Genomic DNA, 19,150 nt, shown 5'->3' with positions numbered 1-19,150 from the left:
AAATTTGAATAAATCCATAACCACCAAAGAAATTGAATCAATAATCAAAAGTCTCCCAACAAACAAAAGTCCAGGGCCACATGGCTTCCCAGGGGAATTCTACCAAAAATTTACAGAAGACTTAATAACTACTTTTCCCAAACTGTTCCAAAAAATAGAAATGGAAGGCAAACTTCCAAAATCCTTCTTTGAGGCTAGTGTTACCTTGATCCTAAAACCAGACAAGGCCCCACTGAAAGGAGAATTGCACGCCAATATCCCTGATGAACATGGATACAAAAATTCTCAACAAAATACTAGCTAAGCAAATCCAACAGTACAGTAAAAGAAATATTCACAATCAAGGGGTATTTATTCCTGAGCTACAGAGTTAGTTCAATATTTGCAAATCAATCAACATTATGCACCATATTAAAAAAAAGAAAGAATTAGTACCATATAATCATCTCAATAGTTAGAGAAAAAGTATTTGACAAAATGCAGTACCATTCTTGATAAACCCTCTACAAAGTAGGGTTAAATGGAACTTATTTCAACATCATAAAAACCATATACATAACAGCAACTGCTAATACCATCCTCATTAAGAAAAAACTGAGAGCTTTTTCTCTATGGTCAGGAAAAGACAAGGATGTCTATTCCCATGATTCCTCTTTAATATAATACTGAAAGTCTTAGCCTCAGTGATTAGACAGCAAAAAGAATTAAAAAGGCACCCAAAATGGCAAGGAAGAATTCAGGCTTTCAATATTTGCAGAGGACATGATACTCTATGTAGAAAACTCAAAGGATTCTACAAAAAAATACGTAGAACTAATATATGAATTCAGCAAAGTTGCAAGATTTAAAAATCAATGTATAGAAATCTTTTGCATTTCTATACAATAATAATGAAGCAGAAGAAAAAGAAATCTATTCCACTTGCAATTGCACCAAAAATGATAAGATACTTAGGAATAAATCTAACCAAAGAGGTCAAACATCTGTACTCTGAAAACTATAGAATATACATGAAAGAAATTGAAAAGGACATTAAAAAATAATTATAATAAGGCACGCAGGAAGATGGCTGAGCCAGTGCCCAAGTCGCTGCTGTTCGTGTGTCTGGGTAACATCTGTCTGTCAACCCATTGCAGAAGCAGTGTTCAGAAAACTTGTAACTGACCAAAAGCTTTCAGATCATTGGAGGATAAACAGTGCAGAGATATGCACGTATAAAATAGGAAACCCTCCTGATTACCGAGAGCAGAGTTGCATGAAGAAGCATGGCATCCCCATGAGTCCACACTGCCTGGCAGTTTACCAAGAAAGACTTTGCCACATTCAGTTATATACTGTGTATGGATGAAATCAATCTGAGAGACTTGAATACAAATAGTAATCAAATTAAAAACTGCAAAGCTAAAATTGAGCTACTTGGGAGCTATGATCCACAAAACCAACTCCATTGTTAAAGGCCCCTATTATTCCGACTTCAAGATTGTCTAACAGCAGTGTGTGAGGTGCTGCAAGGCCTTCCTGGAGAAGGCCCACTAAGGCCTTACCAGTGCTCTCTCGGTGCCCCGCTGGGCCCCGCAGGCTCTCCTGTAAGGCCGCGTGCCTCCTTCACTCGACCCTCGGTTTCTTACCTTAAGTCATTGTAGATGGAAATCAGTTACTGTATTTGACAGACAAATAAATAAAAATGTTTCATGCAGACAAAAAAAAAGGAAAAATATTCCATGCTCATGGATTGTAAGAAAAAACCATTGCCAAAATGTCTATATTACCCCCAAGCAATCTACAGGTTTAATGCAATCCCTATCAAAATAACAGCAGCATTTTTCACAGAGATAGAACAAACAATCCTTAAAATTTGTATGAAACCAGAAAAGACCTCAAATAGCTAAAGAAATACTAAAAAAGAAGAGGAAAACTGGACGCATCATGATTCTGGACTTCAAGCAATATTACTAAGCTGTAGTCATCAAGACAGTATGGTACTAGCACAAAGACACACACACACATTGATCACTTGAGGAGAATAGAAAATCCAGAAATTAGACCACAACTCTATGGTGAACGAATCTCTGACAAAGCAGGAAGAACATCCCGTGGAAAAAAGACAGTCTCTTCCACAAAGAGCATTCAGAAAACTGGACAGCAACATGCAGAAAAGTGAACTTGGAACAGTTTCTTACGCCATACAAATATAAAAATATTTTATATAATATATATTTATTTATTTTCATATTTATATATGAATATAAAAATCACAATAATAAACTCAAAACATGGGTGCCTAGGTGGCTCAGTTAGTTAAGCATTTGCCTTTGACTCAGCCCCATGTGTGGCTCCTTGCTTAGTGGGGAGACTGCTTCTCCCCCTAGCTGCCACTCACTTTGCTTGTGCTCATTCTGTCTCTCTTTCTCTGACAAATAAATTAATAAAATCTTTTTTAAAAGATATGAAAGACCTAAATGTAAGACATGACACCATCAAAATCCTAGAAGAGAAAGTAGGCAACAACGGCTTTGACTTCTGCCAGAGCAACTTCTTGCTAGACATGTTTCCAATGGCAAGGGGGAAAAAAAAAAGCAAAAATGAACTGTTGGGACCTCATAAAGATAAAAAGCTTTGCATAGCAAAGGAAACAATCAACAAGACTAAAAGACACACACACACACGCACGTACACACACACACACATACATGATTGAACATCACTCAGACATCAAAAAGAGTGAAATGCTGCCATCTGTGACAACATGGATGGAGCTAGAGTGTATTATGCCATGCAAAACAAGTCAGACAGAGAAAGACAAATACCACATGATTTCAGTTATATATGTAATTTAAGAAACTAAACAAATGAACATATAGGAAGGGAAGGGAAAAGAAAATAAGATGAAAATTGAGAGGGAGCCAAACATTAGAGACTCTTAACTCTAGTAAACAAACTGAGGGTTACTGGAGGGGAGGTGTGTGGGGGGATGAGGTAACTGGGCGATGCTCATTAAGGAGGGTACTTGATGTAATGAGCACTGGCTGTAATATACAACTAATGGATCACTAAATTCTATCCCTGAAACTAATAATACACTATATGTTACCTAAATTGAATTTAAATAAAAAAATTAAAAATCACACTGAGATGCCACCTCATACCTGTCCAAATGGCTAAAATGAACAAAAGGAAAAACAGATATTGGCTAGATGCTGGGAAAGAGGAACCCTCTTCCACTATTGTTGGGGATGCAAAGTGGTGCAGAGACTATGGAAAACAGGATGGAGATTCCTCAACAAGTTAAAAAACAGAACTAGCCTATGACCTAGCAATTGCAGTACTAAGGTATTTACCCAGAGGATACAAAAATAAATATTCAAAGGGATACATGCACCACAATATTTACAGCAGCACTATCAACAATAGACATTATTATGGAACAATAGCCAAATTATGGAATAATAGCCAAACTCTGGAAACAGCCCATATGTCTACTGACTGACGAATGGAAAAAGAAGAGGCGGTATATACAATGGAATATTATTCAGCCACCAAAAAGAATGAAATGTTGCCATTTGCAAGATGTGGATGGAGCTACAGTGTATTATGCCATGTGAAATAAGTCAGTTGGAGAGACAAATACCACATAATTTCACTCATATGTGGAACTTAGAGATGAACTTAGATGAACATGTGGAACTTAAGAAACAAGATGAACATGTGGGAAGGAAGACAAAAGAGAGAGAGGGATACAAATCATAAGAGACTCTTAAGGATAGAGAAGAAACTGAGGGTTGATGGATCTAGGTGGATGGGGAATGCGCTAAATGAGTGAGGTGTATTAAGGAGGTCACTTGGGATGATTAGCACTGGGCATTATATGTAAGTCATGAATCACTAATTTCTATTCCTGAAACTCCAATATTACACTATGTGCTAACTAACTAGAATTTAAATAAAAATTTGAAGGAAAAAACTACTGAATTCATGATAGTGGGGCCCCACTGAGGAAGAAAGAGCCATGTGGGTCTGGGAAGAGGTAAACAGAGGGTTTTCATTATCTGTAATGTAAAGGACAGGCAAAAATAGGGTACAGATCCTTTACCTCTTTGGTTAGGTTTATTCCCAGGTATCTTATGGTTCTTGGTGCTATAGTAAATGGAATAGATTCTCTAATTTCCCTTTGTGTATTTTCATTCTTAGTGTATAAGAAAGCCACTGATTTCTGCACATTGACTTTGTATCCTGCCACGTTGCTGAATTGCTGTATGAGTTCTAGTATTTTGGGGCCAGAGTCTTTTGGGTTTTCCATATAAAGAATCATGTCATCTTCAAAGAGAGAGAGTTTGACTTCTTCATTGCCAATTTGGATACCTTTTCTTTCTCTTTGTTGTCTGATTGCTATTGCTAGGACATCTAATACTATGTTGAACAAGAGTGGTGAGAGTGGGCATCCTTGTCGTGTTCCTGATCTCAGCGGGAAGGTTGCAAGCTTTTTCCCATTGAGGATGATATTTGCTGTGGGTCTTTCATAGATTTGATGACGTTCAGGAATGTTCCCTCTATCCCTATCTTTTGAAGCGTTTTAATCAGGAACGGATGCTGGATTTTGTCAAATGCTTTTTCTGCATCAATTGAGAGGACCATGTGGTTCTTCTCTCTTCTCTTATTCATTTGTTCTATCACATTGATTGATTTGTGAATGTTGAACCATCCTTGTAGCCCAGGGATGAATCCCACCTGGTCATGGTGGATAATCTTTTTCATGTGCTGTTGGATCCTGTTTGCTAGGATCTTGTTGAGAATCTTAGCATCCATATTCATCAGTGATATTGGTCTGAAATTCTCCTTTTTGGTAGGGTCTTTGCCTGGTTTGGGGATCAGGGTAATGCTGGCTTCATAGAAAGAGTCTGGAAGTTTTCCTTCTGCTTCAATTTTTTTTGAAACAGCTTCAGGAGAATAGGTGTTATTTCTTCTTTGAAAGTTTGGTAGAATTTCCCAGGGAATCCATCACGTCCTGGGCTCTTGTTTTTTGGGACGTTTTTGATCACTGCGTCAATCTTACTAGATATCGGTATATTCAGGTTGTCAATTTCTTCCTGGATCAATTTTGGGAGTATATAGTTTTCCAGGAATGCATCCATTTCATCTAGGTTGCTTAGCTTATTGGCATATAACTGTTGATCATAACTTCTGATTATTGTTTCTACTTCCTTGGTGTTAGTTGTGATCTCTCCCTTTTCATTCATAATTTTATGAATTTGGGCTTTTTCTCTTTTCTTTTGTATTAGTGTGGCCAATGGTTTATCGATCTTATTGATTCTTTCAAAAAACCAGCGTCTAGTTTCATTGATACATTCTATTGTATCTCTGGTTTTACCTCATTGATCTCAGCTCTACTCTTGATTATTTCCCTTCTTATATGTGGAGTTGGTTTGATTTGTTGTTGATTCTCCAGTTCTTTAAGGTGTAGAGACAGCTGGTGTATTCTGGATTTTTCTATTTTTTTGAGGGAGGCTTGGATGAGATGTATTTCCCCCTTAGGACCGCCTTTGCTGTATCCCATAGGTTTTTGGACCGAAGCATCTTCATTCTTATTGGTTTCCATGAATTGTTTAAGTTCTTCTTTGATCTTGATCCAAGCATTCTTAAAGAAGGTTGTCTTTAGCTTCCAGGTGTTTGAGTTCCTTCTGAACTTTTCCTCGTGATTGAGCTCCAGTTTCAAAGCATTGTGATCTGAGAATATGCAGGGAATAATCTCAGTCTTTAGGTATTTGTTGAGTCCTGATTTGTGACCCAGTATGGGGTCTATTATTGAGAAGGTTCCATGTACACTTGAGAAGAATGAGTATTCTGTTGTTTTAGGGTGGAATGTTCTGTATATATCTATGAGGTCCATCTGGTCCAATGTGTCATTCCATGCTCTTGTTTCTTTATTGATTTTCTGCTTCGACGATCTATTTCTGAGAGAGGTGTGTTAAGATGTCCTACTATTAGTGTATTCATATCAATATGACTCTTTATCTTGATTAACAGTATTTTTATGTAATTGGCTGCTCCCATATTGGGGGCATAGATATTTACAATTGTTAAATCATCTTGGTGGATAGTCCCTTTAAGAATTATGTAGTGTCCTTCTGTATCTCTGACTACAGTCTTTAGTTTAAAATCTAATTTATCTGATATGAGAATCACTACCCGAGCCTTCTTTTGAGGTCCATTGGCATGAAAGATGCTTCTCCATCCCTTCACTTTCAGTCTGGGTGTATCTTTAGGTTCAAAATGGGTCTCTTGTAGACAACATATGGATGGGTCCTGTCATTTTATTCTTTCATTTTATGGGCGCATTTAGGCCATTCACATTGAGTGTGATTATTGATAGATACGTTTTTATTGACATCATGTTACCTTTGAAATCTTTCTTTCTGTAGATTGTCTCTATATTTCTGTTCAATGCTATTCTTAGGATTTTTCATCTTTTATAGAACCCCCCTTAATATTTCCTGCAGTGTTGGCTTGGTGGTTGCATAGTCTTTTAAGCCTTGCAGGTCTTGAAAACTCTTTATCTCTCCCTTCATTTTGAATGTCAGTCTTGCTGGATAAAGCACTCATTTAGTGCCCTAAATATATCTTGCCAGCCCTTTGTGGCTTGCCAGGTCTCTGTGGACAGGTCTGATATTCTGATGGGCTTTCCTCTGTAAGTAAGGATCCTCTTTGTCCTAGCGGCTTTCTAGAGATTGTATCTACAATTATGATTCCTCAATTTGACTATCAGGTGCCTTGATGTTTTTTTTTGGAATCTATAATCTTGGGTGGAGACCGTTCAGCCTCTAGTACAAGAACGCTGGTTCCATTCGCGAGATTGGGAAAATTTTTCATGAAGAACTTGTTCCACTATATCTTCTAGACTTCTTTCTTTCTCCTCCACTTCAGGGATTCCAATAATTCTGACGTTGGAACATTTCATGGCATCATTTACTTCCCTGACTCTGTTTTCGGGGCTTCTAAGCTGTTTGTTCCAGGCTTCCTCCTGATCCTTTCTCTCTGTCTGTTTGTCCTCCAGATCACTAATTCTATCTTCTGTCTCACTTTCCCTAGCTTTGAGAGAATTTAGATTAGATTGGAACTCATTGAGAGTATTGTGAACCTCATCCCTGGTAGCTTTCAGTTCTGCCCTAACATTGTGAACATCATCTCTGGTGGCTTTCAGTTCTGCCCTAATCAATTTTGTTTGGTCATCCATGTCTTTCTCCAACCTAGCTATTGCCTGTATAATTGTTAGCCTGAATTCTCTTTCCAACATAATTTCTATGTTGATAGCCATTAGCTCTGTTGCAGAAGGCCCATCCTCTGTATTTTTCTTCTGTTGGGCATTCCTCCTCCTAGTCATTTTGGTGAGAGATGACTGAACGGATGTAGCTGGATGTATCGACCATGGTGCAGTCAAGGTGCACCCTGGAACATTTCTGAGCAATCAGGTTTCCCCACCCAAATGAGAGAAAAAAGAAAAGAAAAAGAAAAGAAAAAGAGAGAGAGACGGGGGGGGGGAAGGAAGATAAAAGAGACGGTTCAGCCCAAATGGGCCCCAAGGTAAGATTGATGAAGTATACAAACAAAAACAGACAAACAATAAGACTGATAAAAGTATATGACAAGAGAAAAAGTATATATATGCAAATAAAGGAAGAACCTCATCAAAAAGAACTCCAAGTATAAGATTTATATATTATCAGGACAAACACAAAAACATGGAAACAGTGGCAGAAGAAAAAGATGGGAGAGTGGTTATAAATTCTTAGTGTGGGTGAGGAAGTTTGCTTTGATTTTTCCTGGATGTATCTTGATATCGTTGTTAAAGGACTCAACTTTCTTAAGATAAAGGGGGATTAAAAATTGGTTTACCTATAGGGGTAGTATTGATTGGTGGAAGTGGATTACCTTGAAGTTTAACTCTTTATGAATATTAGAAAATAAAAATAAAAAAGAAATAAACTATACTAAAATTTAGAAAAAAATTAAAAATATAGAAATGGAAAAGAAAAACACAGGTGTATGTATCAAAAAGTTCAGGTTAGAAGATTATTATGGAATTTGATGTACTGGACATCTCATGTGATGGTAAATAGGTTAAAAAATTATCTATATAAAAATATGAGCCAGAATAGTGGGAGCGAGTTAAAAATAAAAGTTGTCCTATGAAGTAGTGGTGGTTGTTCTCTTGTAGTCTTTTTCTTTTCCTTTTTTTTTTAAACTTTTTCTTTCCTGGTTGGTTTCCTGGGGGAGGGGCCTTCCACATGGATTTTCAGTCAATGATGTTCCCTGAGTTAAGTTCTCCCACCCCCCCAAGAGGGTGGGCTTTGAGGAAACGGGTTTTTTTCAGGTTTTGTTCTCTGGAGGTTTTTATGTTTGTTGAGTTTTTTTTTTTTTTTCTTTTTCTCTTGCCTTGGCCGCTTTTGATGGTTTTTGTAGGGTTAGAGGAAAGCAAACTGCACCCTGACCTCCCTCTCAGAGAGAAGCCTCAGCCTGGTCCCTTGTGGGTGCTGCAGAGCCCATATAAATTCCCCCTTGGCCGCTGGCAGAGCAGGTTCAAAGTCACGGTTTCTGGGGACGCAGGATCTTCTGCTTGTACCCAAAACCAGGGCAGCCGCGGCTGTCTGGGCAGCTCCAGACTGCCAGAGAGGTTCCAAGCAGCGTTCGCACACTGAGATTTTCCCACTGGCCCGGGATGGGAGTGCCTGGTCTTTCTGTGTCTAAGAGCACCCGGCTTGCACGCACCTCTCTCAGGGGCAGCTTTGGGTCCCCCGCGCGTCTCAGGCTCTGAGAGCAGGGCGCATGTCCGAGAGTACCAGGCTAGACCTTCCCGCACCTCTCTCAGAAGAGGGTTTGAGACGCATGTGCATCTCAGGTTGTGAAACACTGGCATGGGTCTAAGAGCGCTGGGCTGGGCCTTTGCGCACCTCTCTCAGGGGAGCGTGAGGGGCGGGCACGTCTCAGGCTCTGTAGCACTGCTGGGCGTTCTGCCATCTGGTGAGGCACTCAGCCCCTCACCCTGGAGTTGGACCCCATGTGTTCTCGGATGCGCTGGCAGCTCAGGGACCAAGACCTGGTTTCTCCACCGCACTCTCTCTGGCTCAGCACCAGGGGAAGCTATCCTGGGTCCAGGGACTAAAGCTCCTGTCCCTAGCCACCCCGATTCCCACAATCCCCCCCCCCCCCGTGATCCTTTGCTCTTTCTGAATGCTTTCAACCGGTGTCCAAGTTAATGCTGGTCCCCAGATGCAGGGCACTCTCATATTAGGGGAATTAGTTTCCAACCGGTCACCTCTGGAGGCTCCCTCCCCCTTTTGTTTATCTTCCAATATCAGTCCAACGTTCCCACTCCGCTTTACCTGCCCACTGGCATCTTCTGCCCCTGTAGAGATCCAGACGTGTATAGTTCTGATCTCAGGCTGATTTCATGGGTCATCGGAGTTCTTTGGTAGGTAATCAGCTCACTTTAGGGTACAGGTTGAAACAGCGCCTCCTCCTACTTCCTCACCATCTTGTCTCCCCACCCAAAGACCCTTAACATTTTAAAAAATTTCTTTTCAGTGTTCCAGAATTCATTGTTTATGCACCACACCCAGTGCTGCATGCAATACATGCCCTCCATAATAACCACCACCAAGCTCACTGAACGCCCCACCCCCACTCCCTTCCCAAACCCACAGTTTGTTTCTCAGATTACACAGTCTCTCATGGTTTGTCTCCCCTCCAATTTCCCCCAACTCCCTTCTCCTCTCCATCTCCTATATCCTCCATGTTAGTCCTTAAGCTCCACAAATAAACAAAACCATATGATAATTAACTCTTTCTGCTTGACTTATTTCACTTAGCATAATCTATTCCAATCCAACCCATGTTGATACAAAAGTTGGGTATTCATACTTCCTGATGGAGGCATAATACTCCATAGTATATATGGATCACATCATCCTTATCCATTTGTCCGTTGAAGGGCATCTTGATTCCACAGTTTGGCGACTGTGGCCATTGCTACTATGAACATTGGGGTACAGATGGCCCTTCTTTTCACTACATCTGTATCTTTAAGGTAAATACCAATAGTGCAATTGCAGGGTCATAGGGAAGTTCTATTTTTTTTTTTTAAGAAATCTCCACACAGGTTTCCTAAGTGGCTGTACCAGTTTGCATTCCCACCAACAGTGTAAGAGATTTCCCCTTTCTCCACATCCTCTCCAACACATGTTGTTTACTGTCTTGTTAATTTTGGCCATTCTAACTGGTGTAAGGTGGTATCTCAATGTGGTTTTGATTTGAATCTCCCTGATGGCTAATGATGCTGACCATTTCTTCATGTGTCTGTTAGCCATTTGTATGTCTCCTTTGGAGAAGTGTTTGTTCATGCCTTCTGCCCATTTTTTGATATGATTAACTGTTTTGTGTGTGTTGAGTTTGAGGTGTTCTTTATAAATCTTGGATATTAGCCCTTTGTCTGTAGTGTCATTTGTGAATATCTTCTTCCATTCCATGGGTTGCTTCTTGGTTTTGTTGACTCAAAGATCCTTAACTTAATCACATCTGCAGAGTTACCTTTTGCCATATAAGGTAACATATTCACAGGTTTTAGGGATAGGGATGTGGACATCTTTGGTTTCTGGGGAGAATTTTTCAGCTTACCCCATCTTGCATGAGTTATTTCCCTCTAATATTTACAATACCACTGTGACATACCCATTTACAGATGGAGAAACTGAGGCTTAGAAAGGTTAAGTAACATGCTGGAGTTGACACAGCTTGGAAGGGGCAGGGCCAGGCATGGAAAACCTGGTAATGTGACTAAGGATCTCTGCTTTGCTCTTCCCCACATCTGTCCCTTTTCTTATCTCTTTTCTTTCTGCTCCTATTCTAAGATAGCAAAAATACTCCCTTCTATCCTAAGCCCTCTTGAACTACTAAAATACACTCAACTGAAGCAGCAGCAAGTTCCGTGATGGCATAAGCCAAGGCTTGGAAATCTGAAGATGCAGGCCCAAATACTGACATTCACCAGCAATGCTATGGTCATGGTCAAGAGACCTAACCTTTCTCTAGCTTTACTGGTAATTGAGGTTCTTGTAAAGATTTCAGTTTGGAGGTGGTTTAGGCACATAGCCTACCACAACGTGGTTAGCTTCCCTCCTTTCTTTGTACTTGTAGTGCCTCACAAGTGAGTTGCCCTTCCTTTGTTATATGCTATTTACTCCAAACAAATCTGTAGTCCACAATATCCCAAGACATGGTTTAATTATTTCCTTCTGTTAAAACCATGCCTGGTGATATACTGGCTATGTAACACAATCTGTTTATTGACTAACAAATCCTGTGGCCTGTCTTACATAAATGTGATTTCTGTTAAGCTCTTGTGAATACTGAGTGCACCTCATAGACTAAAACCTGTTCTTGAATACTCTTTTGAGGAAACTGGTTGGAAGCCACAGCCCTAGCTTATATATTGCTTCAGGTAGGGTCTGATCTACCAGGGTGCTATGGGGAGCTGTCCTGTCCTTGTTGTGGAGTGGAGCAAAGGTTCACTCAGATGAAGCCCAAGACAGAGAGATGCCCCTCCTCCTCTGGTTGGTAGGCAGAAGGCAATGCAGCAGTAAACATACACCGCCCCAAATTAGTTTATGGCCAGGCCTACCCAACAGGAAGCCTTGGTAGGCTCTGGGTATAAAGAAAGTTTCAGAGAGAAAGTGACTGTTGGGAAGATAATTAATTTGCTGGTTATATTCCCATAAAATCCCATCAGAATGGAGACACTATTTGAAAAAATACAGGTGATTTTTGCAATCCTCTAGGCAGATTTATAAACAGCAAACATAAAACAAACAAAAGAGAAAAGAAAAAAAACCCTGAACTCAGAGGAACCTGCTTTCATCTAGGGTCACTGGCATGTACTGTTGGATATCCAGAGAGCCTGACAACAGCCTGGCAGACAAGGCTGGAGAGATTAGCCTTTTCCTGTTTGTACAGAGAACAAATCACGGGACAAACATGGTAGGTGAACTCATCAAAGTCAAAGAGCTTATAAGCAACACAGGCTGGGCCAGAAGTCATGTTCCTAGGTTTGAGTTCAATGCTTGTTACTCTATACCAGGCATCCCCTTTCTACACATGTCCAGAGGACTGGGCCTCGTTGGGTGCAATTCAGCTGGCAATTCTGTTTTCTAAATGGGACGCACTGCCCCACCCCAGCACTTACTCACTAGGTGTAGCCATATCCTGTTCCATAAACTCCATCGAGGTCTGGGGTACATCAAGAGGCTAGACAGGGCCCCTTCCCTCAATGGGATTACAATATGAGGTTCTGTCAAGCAAGCATATAATCTCTTCCAGACAAAAAGGTAGAAAGTATTTGCTTGCTTTTAACGTGCTTGGCTAAACACATGTGCAGAATCTTTTCCATCATATATTCCTTCAACATGCATTTATTAAATGCCACTCTCACACACTGCTTCAAACACCTGAGAGGCAAAGGCTGTGCTTCCTTTGTGATAAGTGCTTTTTATTTGTTATCTCATTTAATTCTCACAACCCTATAAGGATAGCACTTAACCACACATTATAGATGAGGAAACAAAGGCTCAGAGAGGTGAAGTGCCTTATGCAAAATAGTATCTTTGGAATGACATAAGAAAGATACAGAGTGCTTGCTATAGAAACTCCTCCCTCAGGAGAATGAGCATGGACTCACTATTCATCCAGCAAGACAAGCTTCAGGGAGGAAGAGGCCTGTGAGTAGGCAGATGGAATTTAGATAGTTGGGGATGAGAGGAAAAGCAGTTCAGACAGAGGAACTAGTGAGCAAAGACCCAGAGTGGATAAAGTTCAGAGTATGTTCCAAATTACATCTGGATTACCAGATGAATGAAAGAACCAAAAATAAATCGGGAGCATTCAGGTAGACTGGAGCCTAGAACCTCAGAACCAACCTGGACTTCCACCACCCTCTCCTCATACCCCTCTTCTACCCAATCAGTCCCTAAAGCTTGTCCATGATCACACTTAAAATGCCTTTCTGCCGCCCCATCCCCATGGCAACTGCCTTAAGGCTCACTTTCTTTTCCTCTCGCTTCTTACTCCAGTTGCTTCCTAAGTGACCTGCCAGAGAACGGTCTGTTCAGCCTCTGTGAACCTCTGCAAATGCAAGCCTGATCCAGTCAGTGCCCTGCTTAAAAATCCTGTGAATAGAACATTTTAAATGCTCTGCACCTCTTGCACACTGTTCACTGCTTTTGCAGTCCCACCTCCCCTCATCACCCAGCAATTCAGCCCTCAGCAGCTTATCTGGGTGCTAGATGAGTCCACGAATCAATTAGTATACACATAAAATGTTTCTGAGAACAAGGATGGTGAATTAATGTGCCTTATAAACCAAGACAGGAAAGGATAACTGAGACCACTGGTACCTCCAGAAACACACTCCTCAACTCCATTCCCCCACACCTTCCCCCACAATCCCTTGACACACGTACATTTACATCCAGCATTCTGTGAGAATGTATTAGAGACACATTCCTTCCTAATACCGGCAAGCAAATATTGTATCAAACTGAAAAACACAGAAATCCTATGCTATTCATTTTTCCCGTGTATTCACCTGCCCTTGCCAATCTCTAGCTTTCCTCTCTGCCCTAATCCCACCCCTGCTTTGTAGAGTTGTTTTTTTTTTTTTTTTTTTTCCTATCTGACAGCGGAAATTTGGGTTGAGGAGACGCCCACTTCCTCTTTGGAGTTCCCAGTGCGTGGCAGAAAAGGCGGAGTCAGCCCTGCAGAGGATTTGCGCGCGCTTGCGGCGGGAGCGAGTGCAGATGGCGGTGGTTTATGCATTTCAGCTTCACTGGGAGTGAGCTCTCTCGCTGAGAACGTCTGGTTTGTTGCTACAGAAACTACTGACATTGCTGAATTCAGCGGCAGCCGCTTCTTAGGATAGAGGTAGTTGCTTTCTGCAGAAGTTGCAGGCTTCTTTCCCTAGAATCGCAATAGGCTCACGCGCCCACAGTAGGAGATATGCCTCGGGGTCGGAAGAGTCGGCGCCGCCGTAACGCAAGGGCCGCAGAAGAGAACCGCAATAACCGTAAGATCCTAGCCTCAGAGCCTTCTGAGATGCCGATGGCCTCTTCTCTGGCCCCGAGTACCCCGGAGGACGACCTGAGTGACCCTGAGGAAGATCCTAGCACTCCGGAGGAGGCCTCCACCACCCCTGAGGAAGCCTCCAGCACTGCTCAAGTGCAAAAGCCCTCTGTAGCCCGGAGCAAATTTCAAGGCACCAAGAAAAGTCTCCTGATGTCCATATTAGCCCTCATCTTCATCATGGGCAACAGCGCCAAGGAGGCCCTGGTCTGGAAAGTGCTTGGGAAGTTGGGGATGCAGCCTGGCCAGCAGCACAGCATCTTTGGAGATCCAAAGAAGGTCGTCACAGAGGAGTTTGTGCGCAGAGGGTACTTGATTTATAAGCCGGTGCCGCGGAGCAGTCCCGTGGAGTATGAGTTCTTCTGGGGACCTAGAGCACACGTGGAATCCAGCAAGCTGAAAGTCATGCATTTTGTGGCAAGGGTGCGTAACCGATGCTCCAAGGACTGGCCATGTAATTATGATTGGGATTCCGAGGATGATGCAGAAGTTGAGGCTATCCTCAATTCAGGTGCTAGGGGTTACAGCGCACCTTAGGGAAATCTGGGGCAGACCCTTGAAGAGGGTTGGAAACATCAAATGTACCCCAAGAAGTAAATTAGCCGGGTTTTGAGTTGAATATGATGGGAAAAGGGGGCATTTGGTAGTTGTGATCAGTGCTGTTTAACTGCAATATAGAGGGTTTGCTCTGGATATTGTATGACTGTATACATTTTAATATAGTGCTGATTAAGGTCAAATTCTGATTAAAGTATGAGTGCAGAAAAGATATTTTTTCTTTTTTCTGTCGGTGAGATTTAGTGTAACAGTTTTGCTAACGTTGTAAAATGAGTCCATCATAGTCTGTGATCTGATGCATATTTTATATAATTGAAATAGGCTATTCTTGAAAGTTGGAAAAAACCAGTAATGTGAGAGAAGGATGGGGAGTTCTTTTGTCTGACATTTCTGAAACCTTTGTTTCTCCTGTTGTGTAAAGAAAACTGCCAACTACTGTGATTTTACTTACTCTGCCATATAAGAAAGAAAAAAATAAAAGCATAATGACAAGGACACCTTGTTCATTTTTTGACCACCAGTTATATGTGAAGCATCAGTCTAGGTTCCAGGGATACTCCGTGGCACACAGTCCTCAGTTCTAAAGAATGTTCTAGATTACACAGGAGAAACAAATATGTAAACTGGCAGTGTGGTAAACACTGTAACAGGGAGTGAGTATGGCATGCCATGAAAATGCAGAAACACTTATGTGACCTGTCTTGAGGGTGGGATGAGAAAGAGGGGACATCACAGGATTCTATGAGAACCCAAGAGATGCTTAAACAAGTTTGGGGGAATTTGGAAAGGGGCAGCAAAGCATTCTGTGAAAATACTGTGTATCGGGTATTTTTGAATACCTAACCCAGCTTGGAGGGAGGGGGCATTGGCAAAGGGAAGGTATATCACGGGGTACTGTAGAAATAGAAAATACACTTAAATCAGCTTGAGAGGACGGCAGGGTTGACAGGGGTGGTTGCAGGAAAAAGGACATTGTGGAGTACTACAGAAATTAAAGAGATGGGACTTTCAGAAAATTCTTGGTGAGATGACAACCTGAGTTCTGAAAATACTCTTGAAGATGGAGAAGGGAGTAGCTGTGGAGGCACTAAAGGCAGTGTGGACATTAGGGCAAAAACAAATTCTCCACTGAACGATTAAGGTTATGTCAAGGGGAAAGTCAAGAAAAAGAAAGAACGTGGGGAAGAGGTGAGCAGAGCTGGAGCCTCAAAGGGTGGGAGCTATGGCTGATTTTAAAGAGAACAAAGATGGTTAATAATAATGAGAATCCTGGAATAATAATTTTAAAAGGCAAACAAGCAGAGACTCTTGGGTAAGTCAGAAGACTCGACCTGTGGCAATTCGGGGCATTTATCTCAGACACTACAGTTTGTTAAGGTGTGCCAGTTGTTTTAAAAGTGTGTGTGTTGGGGGGGGGGGCGCCTGGGTGGCTCAGTGGGTTAAAGCCTCTGCCTTCCGCTCAGGTCATGATCCCAGGGTCCTGGGATGGAGCCCCGCATCGCATCAGGCTCTCTGCTCAGCGGGGAGCCTGCTTCCCCCTCTCTCTCTGCCTACTTGTGATTTCTGTCTGTCAAAAACAAATAAATAAAATCGTTTTTTTAAAAAATGTGTGTGTGTGGAGGGGGAGTTGTATGCATTTCGGGGGGAGAGGGGAGCAGAGTTAGCACTTTGATTCTCTCCTTCAGCCAGAGTAGAGAGTCCAGAGGGCTACCTGGCATGGTGGCCCATGGTGCAGTAAGCATGTGGTATCAAGTTTCCGCCCACCTCCAGGAGCTTTCACACTTTCTCACTTCATTGTACCAAGGAGCTCAATGCTCTTCCAATCTATTCTATCACCAGGGAGTTCTGAATCCTCTACCTCACCCTGCAGCAAGTCTGGAGATTGTAGGAGTCATCCTTCACATTCTTTTCAGCTACAGGCAAAGAACATGGATAAGATGTTCTGGCCACCCCCAAAACCTACCACATCTACCCTTAGAGCTAAACACTGTTGTGAACTAAGTCCTCTAATAGGGAACCTCAAGGAGAGGTGCCTCATCTAGCTTTGTGGGGCTCAGAGGGAGCAGCTATCACACAGAGAAGAGTGGCCAGGGTACCCTCTTTCTTTTGCCTCCAGTCAGTCTTATCCTGTTTCCAGCTGTGTACAAGGTAAAGTCACTGGAGCCCGGGTCCCATAGGACCTGGGACCCACAGGGACCAATAGACATCCCTGGGCCCAGGGACCCATAGACATCAGCCTGCAGACACGAGAGGCTTCAAACGAAAGTGGGAACTATGACACCTCAGCAGCTCCAAATTCACTCAGCAAATAAGAAAAGAGTGAGAACATTCCATGATTCAGGCGGTGTGACAGAAACTGGAGCTGCAGAGAATGAAAAGGCATGATTCTGGCCCCAGAGGAGCCCTGTTTGTCAATGCCACATCCAGAGGTAGATAAGGTATAAATCTGAGGTTCAGATTACTAAGTGACTTTCCTGTCTAGAGCCACAAGGGTGGCAAGTGACAGATCCTGGACAAGACCAAGACCCCACATCTGGCCCCTGCAAATCCAGAGTGCTTTTCCATAGACCACCCTGCTGTCCATGTCTGCTTGCCACTGCACTCACAAGGTCTCTGTCTTCAAAGGAAACACGTAAAGTCCATGGGACAGGTCTCAGTAACCCCAACTGCAGCCTTGAATCCTTTGGGGAATAAGGCTGACTTTCAACTCTCTCCCTTTTATAGAAAAGGGGCTCATACAAGTCAGTCAGCTAGTAAGTGGGAGAGATTGCAGAGCAAAGATTATTGAGAATCTCCTCCATACCAGGGGCTTGCCACATATTGCCTCTGCCAGGTCAGTAAGATTACCCCTGTTTCACAGGAAGCTCCAGCTAGCTCAGGGGAAGAAATAATGTCCTTCTAACACCTGCCTGAGTCTATGGTTTCTTTGGCTCTGGTGGGGAATAATCATCCCATTGTCTAAACTGGTTATTTGCACGTGTGGGCCAAGAAGCTCAATTCAGTCAGAGAACCAGTAGTACCCAGTATAGAGTGGGAGTATACTGCAATCTGCACTGTAGAAGAGATGACTGCTGGAATCCTGAAGGCCTCAGGCAGGAGGCTCCACAGGGAGACACAGAGGCTTGGGTGACCTGCCTTAGCCCAGCAAGGAAGCAATTAATGACCCAGACTCATTCCTCCCTGGGCCTGGAGGTTTAGTGTATCTCCCACTCCTTTGCACCCCCCAACAACACACTACATTGGTGCTGCAAAGAGTTAATCTTCATTTGATTAAGCAAAAGATGAGCAAGGGTGGGATTTCCGGTGGCTGTGAGAAGAATGACAGGGCTAAGGGAGAGGGAGGGAAAGGAGCTTCTGGAAGGTGGTGAGAAAAAGAGAATATTCATTGTTTCATTTACATAAATTCTTTGAGCTTTGAGCAGTACCTAGAGGGGACACAAGCTGGGAACCTCTTGCTGTGTAAGTCAGCAACCTAAGCTGGCCCTATCCCTGAAGAGGTTCCACACAGTGAGTGGAAAAGCTGCAGTTTCAGTTGCCAGAATGCCTCTGAAGTAGATTGAGTTTCTGGGTCCTAGAATACTCCAGTTGTTTAGGGGACTCAGGAATAGAGAGCTCAAAAGTCCCCAGTGCATAGCAAGAGTGGCAGCTGCCATTTCCTGAGTGCCTAAATCATGCCAGGAACTTTGATGTTTGTTTTCGTACATTGTCTCTAATGTTTGCAACAGACCGGCAAGGTAGGCACCACCAGGCCAAGTTTATGGAGGAGGAAACTCAGGGTCAGATATCAGAAGCAAGTTGCTAGGATCACCTGGTTGGCCAGTGACAGCCTTGGACATGAAGCCAGGGCCAGGGCCAAGCAAGTCTGAAGCCCACACTACTATAGTAAAACAACAGAATGCATCACCAGGGCACCTGGGGCTCCACCCAGCCTTGGGGAAGTCCTCTGTCTTCTACCTCCACCACAACCCAGGGTAAAAGTGAGAAGGAGCATGCTGGGGTGGGGTGAGGAGGCATGGGAAAATAAGGTTAATAAGCCATTTGGGGATTACCTGTGGATATTCCTTTACTCTGAATTAATGTGGCCCCAATTGCTAGGCATCTTTCAAGAGCTGCTGTGTGTAGAATGAATATTTCCTTCCAAGACAAATGTATCCTTCTCCATCACAATACATTGCTCAGAAACATCCCACCCTGAGCATGCCATCAATCCTCAGATTCCCAGGTCCTGGTTGTCACCCAGTGAACCAACCAAACTGCAACCTTTCTGGGCCTGCAATATTGCTGGCTGATGCTGTTTCCAATCCAGAAGGTACGATGGGTCACCGGAACTCTACCTTGAGCAGATTAGAGTGCCTGGGATAAGATACAAGCAGCAAGCAGTTGGCTATCTGCCCATGCAAGAAGACAGGCTGGAGGGTGAGTCTTCCTTGAG

At 42.7% G+C, this 19,150-nt stretch overlaps 1 protein-coding gene and 1 pseudogene across 2 annotated transcripts; both read left to right on the top strand.

Moving 5' to 3' along the window:
- Positions 1-1,065: 1,065 nt before the first annotated feature.
- Positions 1,066-1,715, top strand: LOC309855968 (low molecular weight phosphotyrosine protein phosphatase pseudogene; annotated as a pseudogene). Its single transcript has one exon. The product of its transcript is annotated as a low molecular weight phosphotyrosine protein phosphatase pseudogene (transcript).
- Positions 1,716-13,768: 12,053 nt separating this feature from the next.
- Positions 13,769-15,213, top strand: MAGEH1 (MAGE family member H1). The gene has a single exon (XM_082717166.1). The coding sequence runs from the start codon at positions 14,038-14,040 to the stop codon at positions 14,695-14,697; it is 660 nt and encodes a 219-aa protein (XP_082573292.1). The 5' UTR covers positions 13,769-14,037; the 3' UTR covers positions 14,698-15,213.
- The last annotated feature ends 3,937 nt before the right edge of the window (positions 15,214-19,150 follow it).

Source organism: Mustela nivalis (assembly GCF_964662115.1).
Source record: "Mustela nivalis genome assembly, chromosome: X".
Taxonomy (NCBI): Eukaryota; Metazoa; Chordata; class Mammalia; order Carnivora; family Mustelidae; genus Mustela; species Mustela nivalis.
This window is presented reverse-complemented; position numbering and strand designations above follow the sequence as displayed.

Excerpts from the sequence above, each read along its gene's own strand:
- MAGEH1 (XM_082717166.1), top strand. The coding sequence starts at position 14,038 with ATGCCTCGGGGTCGGAAGAGTCGGCGCCGCCGTAACGCAAGGGCCGCA.